Below are 13020 nucleotides of genomic sequence, written 5' to 3'. Positions count from 1 at the left end.
TTAAGTACAAAAAAATAATAAAAATAAAATAAAAAACTTACAGTGGTAGAAACTAGTGGTAAGAGTAGTATTTTCTTATTCTTATTATGGTTGTAAATAAAACCAATTTATTCGATAGTTTAATCAGTATTTGTCCGATCAAACTCGACTCGTGAAAAAAAAGTTCGTTCGTTAAAGCAGATACCCGCTCGATTAATAAATTACACATACTCAACAAAACTCGGCTAAGGTTCGTTAAGGCCTGCTCGTTTATGCCCGAATCAACTCATTAGCTTGACTCAATTAAACCTCATTCATATATTAATAAATATATACATACACGCATATATATATATATATTATATATTAGCTAATAATATAAGCATAACATTTTTATAATTAAATATATAATATGTAACCTAATTACGTATGTTTATATATTGAATATATTTCATAATTATATTTTATAATTTGTACAATAATTAGTCTATAAAATTTAATAATTTCATATATTAGTATTTCTACAACTAACAAGTAGAAATTCAAGCCAAGCTCAAGCTTAGCTCGACTTAAGCTCATTTGTGGGACGAGCTCAAGCTCAAATTTGGAGTATAGCTTACCGAATCGAGTTTGAACAAAAAATAAATAGAAATATCGAACTCGAATATTTTAAGTCAAGTCGAGTTTAGCAAATCAAAGACTAGTTTGACTTGACTCGATTATAGCCCAAGCTCTTAGTGAGCACTTTCAACGAGGTTCATTCTCATTGAGCACTTATTTGAGTCTTCACTTTGGCAACCCACCGTTCCTCGAAGCCCTCCAATAGGTTGGTTTGGTTTGGGTTAGACCTATTCGATACATTTTCCCTCCAATAGATTTGTTTATTAATCATGTTTTATTGATTAACTCGTTTTGGTCCAAATTTATTTATATTAGACCCAAATCTATTTACCTCAAACTTAAATCTATCTATTTCATATCATGTTCATGTTAAATTTATGAGTCATGTCATATGTTATCACTTGTGGAATAAAGTATAAAAACTACTAAAAAAAAAAAAGCAAAAACACGGAAAAAGTTGTATGAAAATGGATATAAAAGGAGAATCTATATGTAATGACCTCCTTAAAATTATTGTAACATAAAATAACTCTACTCTATACATTATATAGTAATAATATTAATAAAAATAAAAACCATTCTTTATTTTAAAATATTATCTATACTCTATAAATTATATTGTAATAATATTAATAATAATAAAAATAAAGACCATTCTTAAGATTATTTTAAAATATTATGATTTGAGTAATATTATATACAATCGTAGAATGTGTAAGCATTGCGTAATTATTTTGAAAAAAAATGAGACCTATTATTACAAAATTAAATTTTTGTATGCAGATCTCATATTTATTTATTTTTTTAAAAGAAATTGCGTTGTACTTGCGCACTCAACGATTATAAATATTATTTCTCAACGCTTAAACTTAAATTGTTAGTCGTTTAATATTTATATATTCAAGGTAAAACAATAAAATCATGTATTTTCAAAGCTGTCTTTATCTGAAAATGACCGTAGAAAACTTTTAAACGTTCAAACGCCAAATTCAAAATTAGACGTCTTCGGTCTCCTATAAGGAAAAGAAAATTGGAATCCCAATTCCAATAGGCAATTGGATAAACACAACGAGGGATGGAGAATTTGTCGAGGAGAATACAGAAGTTGAAGAATTTGACTTTCAAACGTTGAAAAGCCCTTTCCATTGCTTTACATATGGTCTTGTCGGCATAACTGTGCCTCACCACACCCACAATCAATTTAATTTCCTAATTCCTATAGTTCATTTTGTCTCTTTGATGCGCTAATCTAATATGGTGCACATTATTTATTAAAAAAAATTAAAAATATAGATATAAAAGGGTAAAAGAAATCTAAGTTCTAGTCTTCATTTTTTTATATTTTTTAATATCATTTTATCTTGAATATATATTTTTTTAATAAAACTAGATTATAATGTCACGTCAAAAGATAAAGATAGTGAAATGAATTATGGGACATAGTAGCATCACTCCTAAAAAAAAATAGAAGAACTTATGTAATATAAGAAGTGCCTCCTATATAACAAGATTACACAAAAGTAAACTCATAAATTGATGTGATTTTATGTGATACATTATATATAATTTATAATAAAAAGTAATTTTTTAATATGATGCACTATATTAAACCACATAAATTTATAAATTTATTTTTATAAAATCTCTTTCGTGATTAAATAATTTCTTATATAACATATTTGTTTCTCCCATGACTTTAGCATTAATGATTTAGTTTAAGGTATGGCATTTTTAGTAAGAATAAAAGATAACATAGTTTCATTAAAAAAAATATATGTATATAAATTGGATTCAACTAGATCTATTGATTAATTTTTTTCAGGACTTGCATTGATAGCTAACTATACAAGATTCATAAGATCCCGTTTGGATACAGAAACACTCTCAATCCATCTTATCTCATCATTACAACTTTATCAAATTTACATATAAAATATAATAAACAATTCAACTTTTTCAAATCATAAAACAATAATAATATTAAAAATAATATTTTATTCAACTCAACTTACCATCTAATCTCAGAAACAATTCAACTTTTATTTTTTGCTTTGTTTGTTCTAATAAGTTATACAGTTTGAACATAAACTCTCATAAAGTTGAATCAAACAGAACAGATCAGAAGATATGACGGTGATATTACATGATAAATAGACATGCACATAATATCATCAATAGTGTAGGATGAGATATAAAAACTCTAGAATTGGAACAAAAAATCTCGAGAATTTATGCAAGAACAAGTCATAAAAGATGACACATATAATTAGATGGTGAATATATATATATAGATAGATATATAGTACAATCAATAGTGTATGATAAGATATAAGAAAGTCAAATGGGTATAATTTTTTTTCCTAAACTTTATGTGATGGGATTAACATCCTTCCACTTTGTCCCCCTTCTCTTCTCCCCCTTGAAATTTTTCTCTTTTGTTTTCTTTTGCCTTTTGTGATTGTTCTTCTTCCTAATGGGTGGAGGGTTCCCATCTTTTGCCTTTAGCCATTGCTTTTCACATAGGAAAGGAATATAATGCCATGCTTCCCCTTGCCAGCCCCCCCTCCTTTTTGGGCCCCATTTCCAGTCCAATCTTGTGGGCCCATCTTGTCTCCATCAGACTCCATACGTACACTCCTCAAGGAAAATAATAAAAAAGAAAAACCCAAAAAATCAAATATAATAATTAAAATAATTGTTGTTGCGTAAATCAATAGAATGCTGAGGTGGCATTGCTTTGTGGGTTGGTGTGTCGTTGAAGTGGAGACTTGGTCCCACATATAAGTCAGCCACTTCCTCGCAAACTAAGGGAGACTCTCTCTCTCTCTCTCTCTGCCTTTGCTTCTCTGGCAAACCTGTTACCTGTTAATGAGTTTGTATTCTCTGGCAAATCTATGTATTCCACGTCGTTGGCGTGATATAATTTAATTTAAAAAATTTTAAATTAAAATTAAATTATTTCATATAAATTATATGTATTATAAATATTTTATAAAATTAAATTTATATATCTATATAATATCATCAATCATTCATAAAAAAAATTTACATTCATTATCGTATACATTTCGTGATATCTTTATATTAAATATGACATCATAAATTAAAATAATGTATTTAAAACTCTACCAGCACACTATTTTTTTTTGTGACTAGTCTGATTTTTGCTATTATTAATATTCTCAACAGAAAAACGTTCAAAAAATAACACTTTCTACTTAAATAGAAACTCAATCTTTATATACAAACGTTTAAAAGACGAACTTTTTTTTATATTTTTTTATTTTAAATATGTCCATAAAGATTAACGTGAGATTTCATATTTATTTATAAATAAAAAATTTTATAATTTAATATTTCGTAATAAGTAGATCAATTTATAAATTCATTTGTATAAAAGTTCGGTATAAATCAAGCATTTTTTTAAGGGGAAAAAAAAACTTTTTAACCATGATGCTCCCAATGCTCTGTTGTTTTCACCATTGGAAAAAGATCAGAATTGGATAAAGATGCCACTGCTGGCTCAGTCATATTGAATGAAAGTCCACTAGATGACAATATAATGCAGAAGAAAGAAGAAACAAAAAAGAAATGGGGTTTCTTTGTTCAAACTGATTAATTATGTCTAACCACCTGATGGTTACCCCTAATCTGTCATAAAGATTAGAATTATTAGGTGTTGTCATTGAGACTTGAAAATAAGATTAGCTATTGTTTGGGTATTAAAAAAAAAATTGATTTGTATAAATTTTAAATAGATAAATTTCGTGTAAGTCTTTGTAAAAAATTAGATCTCACTTTAAAAAAGTATAAAAAAACTATTAATTACCAGTAAGATTCATTTTTTTATAAAAAATTTGTATGAGACTTATCTATTTAAAACTTGTCTTAATATTACTCCAAAACAAATTGGCAATTTTTTAGGTTAGGAAAACACAATTCCATTTCCTATTCAAGCATCTTTTAGCACTAAAAAAATTACCCCTAAAAAAAGAAAAGCACAAATCAATCTCTCTTTAGCCTCATTAGTTTCACCTTTTTTTTTTCTCTAGATTATTATCATTATTATCAATATTTTCTAGATATTGCTAATCATATATATATATATATATATGAATGTATTAAGAAAAGTAGGGCGACATCTCCATTTATTAATAAACCCTCACTAGGCAGATGAACCATCATAATTACAGCAATAAACCCAACCAAAAACAAAAAATCTCATAACGTCTAACATAAGAAATACCCAATCAATCTGTACAAAGAAGCCCTCAAAGCCTCCCTTGACCAATCTCCTCCCCAAAAAAATCCCGAGTCCCGCTATTAGGCCATTAGCCTCATGTTTAGCTAAAAAATCCGCCACCATGTTTGCTTTCCTAAACACATGCTTGTTGCTAATCATATAAAATTATGGGTTGGACACCCACAATCTACATGGCCAAAAATCAGTTTGGTTTTGGCCCATCATAGTGATCTATTTACCATAATATTGAATTTTCAAAAGTCTTTTGGGGGAACATATCATATGTGGAGTTGCATGACTTTTAACATCAGAACATCATCTATTGCAAATAAGAACAAGCAGAGGACAATATATGAATGGGGAATAAACCATGTGTATGTTAGGTTAGAGCCTGGATTATGTAATACTCTCCCTTGTTCTGGTTCTGCTATTTATAGCAAAGAGGACCTGCTTTCATCATTGGTGTCGAATGAAAGTTTGGGTTGCATATGTGAACAATAAATATGATTATGCAGATGGGGGGGAGAATAAAATGACCCAAGCCATCTTTCAAAGGGATCATACACATTATTTGAGATTATTATATTTTAAATTGCTGTCTTTTTAAATAGTTGACAATGTTAGGGTTGTAATTGGTCAAGTTCAGAGAGTCACAGACTGAAAATTTCGGTTCACCATTGTTCTGGACTGAACCATCGGTCCGATTCGGTCCATATAAGGTAAGAATATTTTTTCCTCTTTCTTTTTTTTATTAGATAAATTAATACAAGTTAAAGACCTGTGATCTTGTTGACATAACCCCTAACTTTTAAAATGGAGGTCTGGAATTCGATACCCTATTTTCTAAATAAAAAAAGGAAGAAGATAAATTAATACAAAAAATTAATTAAATTAGTAAACCCCTTTTTTTGGTAGATAAAAAATAAGAACACAAAGAAACAAATAATTACCGTTAAAATTGCATAGATTTTAAATTTTATGTAAGCCCCATTTGTTACGAGTCCAAAAAATAAAATCTTTCATATCCTTGCACAACAATAATTCGGTGACAAGAAGTCATACACTTGCTACTATTTTATAATTATTTCACAACTCCATCAATTATAATAGAATAAATATTTATTTTGAATTTAAACAAGTCAAGGTCAAAAGCAAAAGCAAAAGCAAAAGCAAAAGTAAAAAATAATTATAATAAAATAATTAATATTATATTACATAATTGTATAAAAATTATATATTTGCTTTTATAATTTTTATACAAGATATACTCACATAGGAATAATAATTTTTATAAGATTTAAATAGACAAGTTCTGAATAATTCTTTTATAAAAAAATGAAATTTTTCATAAAAAATATAAAAATATGAATCAACTTTTTTTTTTTTTAAAAGTAAAATTCATATTCTTACAAAAAGTTTTGCACATTTTAGATTTATATACTTCTCATTACTTTTTATTTATTTATTGATAAGTAAAATATAAAAAAATAATGAAGAACATCATTGGTGACTACGTATGAGAAAGTGCAAGCGAAACCTTTATATAAGTATAGTGGCTCTGACACTGTCATTGGGAAGGTTAAATGCTTTTTTTTTTTTTTTATTTATTTAAAATATTTAAAAAATATTTACTTAATTATTAAAAAAAAAATAGTATCGAAGAAATGATCGGTACTCAAAATGGATACCCACAAGCATGATTCATATATCTATTTTGGTTTTAACACTGTTTGGATTCTGTATACATCTTTAAAGTTTCAACTGCTTCCTACATAGAAGTAGAACTGAAGGCTATATATAGCCGATTCATTTCTGAGCATCTCTTATAGTTTCAGACACTACAGAGCAAGTCTCCTAAAATGATTTTTTAATATAACTACGTGACATGGCAAGTCTTCCATACACCGCCCTCTGGTGCATAAGCTGCTATTGCAGTTGTCAGATGCATTTGAAGAGTACTAAAGGACTGAATATTTTTTTTTAATTTTTTTTTTCTGCTTTTGGGGTTGAAATTTGAATTTAAAAATTGATGTAATTTTGATAAGTTAAAATTTATATAATTTTTTAAAATAATTATATATATATATATATCTTTGTACACGAAGCAAGAATAATACTAAGTATAAGCCTTAAATATAAAAATCTTATACAAGACTTTTTTGTAAAAATGTGAGTTTCATAAAAAAAAAACAAAAAGTACATTTTCACACATTTTTAGATAAAATTTATTTTTTTATAAAGATCTTACGTGATATTTGTATATTTAAAATTTGTATATATAATTTCTTGAAAAACAATGAAAAGATTGCCTTAAGACTTTTTGCCATGGTGATAATTTCATCCAAGTCCCTACTCTATTGCTATATGCTTCCTGTCATTTCAGTGTTCATAAAAAGTAAAATAGCCAGACTAATTAGTCCAGGACCAAACCCTAGTTTCTTGTTAAAAAGTTAGCTCAGAACAAAGCAACCTAATAAGAAAAACTTGCAGGTAGAAGATGTAGAAATGGAGAAACTTGAGAAGCAACAGTAACAGGAGACATAAGCAACTTCTTCCCATGAACCAGAAGACAATTCACCATTATCACTCTGCAGCAAATCTAACCAATTAATCATTTGGAATAGAAGGTCTGATTCATCATCCACAAGGTCCCAGGTGGTTATATGATGTATATACATATTTGGAGGGGACAAAACTGTCGAAGATAAACCCTATGGTCACATCAAATATTTCTTTCATAAAGTCCCCCAGTCATTGGGAACCCACTCATCAAGGGTTCTGAACTAGGTTTTTCACAGAACAATAAGGAATAACAAGTCAAGCAGAGAAGTAGACACAGCTAGAATGGCAAAGATTCGAGACTGCTGATTACTAATTTAATCTAGTGTTGTAGCTTTTAACAAAATAAAGATGAGAACGGTTAAAAAAAAAAAAAAAAATTAAAAAAGAAGCTAAAGTAAGATCACTCATATAACAGATGAGGAAAGATGGAGAAGGCAAACTTCAGAACTCTGCAAAAACATAACATTGCTTCCCATGAATTCAAGTTAAAAACAATCCTCATATTTTGAGTAGTTCTAGGTTTTGTACTACTGTCTTCGATTCTTGTAGATTGTTTGCAGTTGTTCCCTCTGTTTCTTCTACTTGAGCCTGTGATTTACTTAGTTGGGCAGGAGCAGAAACAGCTGGAGGATCTTCTTTTCGAACAACATGAGGAGGGTCTTCTTTCCGCGTGGGTGGAGTGGCAAATACTGGAACAGCATGCCTAATGGAGACTGGAGGAGCAATTCGAACAGATGGTGCCCACATCAACTGAGGGGTTGGTTTGGATGGCATAGGAAGTGGTGGAGCAGAGTAAACAGGCACTGCAGTCCTTATTGTCACTGGCTGTGCAATACCATGGCAAGGCATCCTAAACCGTCGGATGGGAACATAAGGAACTGCTCCTGCTGCAGGGAACTTTTGTGGACGAGCTACCCAGCCATCCAATGAAGACGTCTCTGGTGTTAGCAACTGGCTCTCATTTCCCGTTGTTGATGGAGGTCTGTTTCGAGGAGCTGTCTTCTGGCAAATTAAGGGGAGGATCTTTGATGTGGTTGTGGAGGCAGGTTGTGGGCTGGGTGGTCTGAGGCTCTGAATTGGAAACTTCTTTGGAAATGGTATTGGGGCATTGGGGTTAGCCATTGCGATTTTCTCCTTCATACGGTAATTCAATAAAGCCCTTGCTATTGTGATCTGTTCCAGCTCGTCATTGTTCTCTGTGTCAGATGAAGAATTTGCAGCTTCTTTTGCCACTAGCCAGAAAGAGAAGTAACATTCAGTACGATGTTCACAGGCATCTAGGAGCATTGCTGACAACTCAAAAATAGCATCACTAATATCATGGCATTGAGCCTTGAACTGTGGACAAGGTAAGTCCAAATGAATCGATAAAGTGGTCCTCCAAAGATTCTTATTTTCTGTAACAGTCACCAGGCTTCAATCTAAACTGATGATTGGTACACTTCGGCCAACTCTATGCTACATTTACATTGCTTTGCATGCAAAATGTTTAGTAATTTGTATATTTTACTGGAGCTCAAGAGAGAGGTATGAGATCCATCTTCTAGTGGTGCTATTCCTAATAATATTTTTATTAAGCGAACAAATCAAATAATGGGCAGAAGCATTACTCCAGCGTCTATTCGCTCACTCCAACTATTAAAAACAGTTGGATAAATACTCACATTGTTTTAAAGATGACCAAGCTGCCATAGCTGCATTCTTCTCTGCTTGTTTCTTATTCTTGGCAGGTTCCCCAGTAAATGTTATTCTGGCCAATTCCACCGTCCCTGTGAAAACAGGTAGATGCCCAAGGCCTGACCTGAATGTTGTGTATTGTGGCAATGGGGCTCCAACTCTCTGTGCTATTTCCTGCAAGAGGTTCTTGTACACACCGGTCTCATCCTAACCAAAGTATAGCCTAATCAGTATCAGGACAAGCAAACTAAATCTGTGCTATTTCTTGGATGTTCGCATCATAATTTGAAAAGCAAGTAGCAAATGTCATTCAAGGTCAAACTGATAGGCTTTAAGCGTTTGTTCAGATTTTTTCCATAAAATTAATCTATATTAGTACAAAACCAGAGAAGGGGTAGATCCTTTCATCTTATAATCTAGTATCATGCATTAAAATTTGATTTCGGAACGTGCTAAGAAGAGACTGAAGAGTATGACAAAATGGGATAAATATAGATGGCTGCATAAAGGGAAAACTTGATATAGGCAGTGCAGCTAATCCAAATAAATCTAAGCCACAGTATTGCAACTTATATGAACGGGCTAAGCCCATAAAAAAATACACCATAAATGGATTGATTACTCAATAATATCTGCATCATTAAGATTGAAGACTCAAACTACAAAGTTCACCCCCTATCTTCTAAATTGCTAAATGTATCATTTAAATATTCCTATGGACACTACCATACTTATCAAATCCATACATAAGAAGGCAAAGTTTTGACTTCAATGCACTAGCCAACCCAAGCCTAAAGTTAAAAGAAGAAATAAAAAATATCTAGTGAAGCTATATGTAAGTGTTCTTGTAACGACCCGGCCCAATAATTCTAAATTTAGAATATTGATAATTTTTATTGGACCTAAATTATATTTAATGGGTCATATTGGATAAGCCCATGAGCGAAAATTTTTTGAGGTTGATTATGAGTTTTAATTAAGCTCAATAACTAGGTTAAATCTCAATTGTTATTTATTAAATAAGTTAGACTTCTTTTAGAATTTATAGATTGGATATTAGAAATTTATTTCACTTTAAACTCATCATTGATTGAAGTTTCCTGCACAATCCTAGGCTGCGTTTGAATGTTGAGGTGAGCTCAGCTGAGCTCAATTCTTTATGCATAGTAGTGAGTTGAGTAGTGAAAGAAGTTATGTGAGGCTCATCTAAACTGAGTTTAAAATGTATTTGAATGTAAAGATGAGTTTAATACTTTTTATGGGAAGTTGAAAAAGATTGTAGATCTCACATATAAAGATGTGTTAAGTTGAAAAAGGTTGTGGGTTTCACATGTAAGGAGGTTTTGAATTGAGATGAGTTTAGTAATTTGAGAGTTAGGTGTTTGGATGTTAGAGTCAGCTTAAAATTAGACTGAGCTCAGCTGAGTCTTGCAACCAAACGCAACCTTAGTCACTGCATATCCTACATTAAATGAACTACTAGGTCATGTTTTTAAATTCAAACTCTTTTCTTAAATGATTATGACTGAGTCTAACTCGAACTCGTTAGCATCCTATTCCAACAGGGATACAACTCTACAAGTCATATTCACATTAAAACTATTTAACCAAGCCCAACTCAAATTGGTTGTCACCCTCTCCCAAATCTCTCTAAAAATATCTCCATTCTGCGTGTTATTTGGAAAAAAAAACATAAACCTCTCAGTCTAGCACTGTGATCATTTTTTGTCGAAAATTTTAGGAAGCAACACTATAAGGTAAGTAGCTTGATCATAAATTAAGATTAGCATATGTTAGCTAGTCATATATATTATTATTAAAACCAGTTCTTTCGAAACCAATGTTTACGTACCATGCATGACATGATATTTGCAAGCACGTAATTCATAATGTTTCATTCTGCATATTATAGTTATGTATGTATTATGCATCTCACGTTGTATAAGACACGTAAACTTTCATAAGATCAAATGTAATATAAGCTCAAAACAGTTAATTAGAATGATCATTCAGATGCATGATACCAATACAGTTTCAGTGTGGGCTTGCAAGCCACAGACTCAAGCGTGGTTCACCGTAGTACACTAGAGTACTGCACAGTCGGCTTCCTTTACTGTAGTAGGGGAAGTTAGTGCACAATCTTGCACACAGGGTTATGTGTGTCGGCCAGCAAGATAAGTCAGATTGGTCAGATAAATCAGATCGGTCAGTTAATTCAGACAAATCAGTTATATATAACATAAGCATCAGTATGATCAGTCATGATTTTAAATTCTCAGCATGAAATATTTTATGAAAAATCTTATTTTAAGTATGTTTACGTTATGATAGATTTTTTACTGCGTCATTGACTCATTTTAGTTTGTTTTAATGTTTTTAAACACTCTAGATCAGAATATTTATGAAGGTCGAGCTGTAGGATGAGGCATAGTCTAGAGAGGTTTGACAGTAGCCTAGATCATGTACATAGATTTTTACGTTATAATTTTTATGGCACAGATTTTGAGAAACTTTAATAAATGTTCAACACACTCTCATTTATGATTTCAGTATTTTAATTCTAAACAACTTTATTTATTATAGAAAATCTTTATACTTGGCAATTCCTTCAAAATAAAAGAAAACATTTTTAGGTCAGGTTCAGCAGTAACACTCTGGTATTTTCAAGAATTTCTAAAGGTGATTTTATTCCTAAGCCTGGGAGCGGGTTGTTACAGGTCTAGCCGAATATTTAAAAAGATATAGGTACATGTATCCAAATCTATTATCTGGAACCCAATGCCAGACTCATCATTTGGGACCTGAAACGCAGAAACCTCCACTGATCGATGCCAAAACAACCATTTTAGTTATCTAAGTTGATTTTTTTGGGGTCTAATCTTCCGGATGCTATGACATCAGACAATTTGATTACAACTTTTTTTTAATATATAATTATTTTGCATTATTTTTCCTCCATTTTCTTGGCAACCAAACATAGGGTAAAATGCAGATGAACAAAGGTTTACAAAGTTCCGGTTATTAACCACTCCGTCTCCCTTACTTTATGACCTAAAAATACCCCTCATAGAGCAATTTATTACACCAGAAAATCAGAGCAAGTACGGGCTGGTTCTCAGAGACATTGATAAAAGAAAGACAAAACCAGATAGCTCTCTCTCTCAGAGAAAAGAGCAAAAACGCTGTATGCGCAGGATGAGCTGATCATCAGACCAACGAAGCACATAAAAAAAAAAATTATTATTTAGTTATTATTTAGAGAAAACAAACTCGAAATAAAAGATGAATAAGGAACTGAAAAAACCCTAATGGCCGTTTTAAAGACGGGGCTTGGGAGGGTGGGGGGGGGGGCTGGGGAAAGGCAACGAGAGCTGTGAAACTCACCAGGATCCTGGCGGCGAGCGAGTGAGAGGGACCGCGGTTGGAGAGGGAGTTAAGTGCTACCTCAGCGGCGGAGTGCTCGGCTTGGCGGAGGGTGGAGCAGTAGTGGGGGCTCTCGAAGATCTCTCCATTAAAGTTGACGGTTGCCTTGAACCTAGGCGCGTGGTCAGGACCTTCCCGAATGCACGTGTAGGAGGGGAGGTTGAAGCAGCTCCGCTGTGCCAACTCTTGAAGCTGGTTCTTGTACATTTTTCTTCAGTTCTCTCTGTCTCTATCACTCTCTCTCCCACTTCTGTATTCTATCCTCTCTGCCAGCTAACTAATTGAAGTACCGATCGCCCACTTCCTTGGATCCGATCTGTCTCCGAGGTTGCCAGACCGGCCGTGGTCGAAACAAATGGGTTCGCACCTTTGGCTCTTAGTTATGGCGCCGGAGGATGGGTTCTCCGGCGAGAGACAGAAGAGAGAAATACGATGCGAAGCTCTCAGGGAAAGAGGGAGAGGGAGAGAGAGAAACGAGCAGGAAAGTTCAATGTGTTTTTGGGATTATTAAAAGG

The 13020-nt window shown here is 32.2% G+C and overlaps 1 protein-coding gene across 1 annotated transcript; it reads right to left on the bottom strand.

Annotated features, from left to right (window-relative positions):
• Positions 1-7683: 7683 nt before the first annotated feature.
• On the bottom strand, positions 7684-13020 carry LOC108980580 (double-stranded RNA-binding protein 2-like). Its single transcript, XM_018951539.2, has 3 exons — positions 12467-13020; positions 9070-9289; positions 7684-8637 (listed from the first exon to the last, which is right to left on the bottom strand). The coding sequence occupies exons 1-3, from the start codon at positions 12710-12712 to the stop codon at positions 7904-7906; spliced, it is 1200 nt and encodes a 399-aa protein (XP_018807084.2). The 5' UTR covers positions 12713-13020; the 3' UTR covers positions 7684-7903.

The sequence above is a fragment of the Juglans regia genome, chromosome 5 (assembly GCF_001411555.2).
Source record: "Juglans regia cultivar Chandler chromosome 5, Walnut 2.0, whole genome shotgun sequence".
In the NCBI taxonomy this organism is placed as follows: Eukaryota; Viridiplantae; Streptophyta; class Magnoliopsida; order Fagales; family Juglandaceae; genus Juglans; species Juglans regia.
The sequence above is the reverse complement of the archived record's forward strand: the minus strand, read 5'-3'. Positions and strand labels throughout refer to the sequence as shown.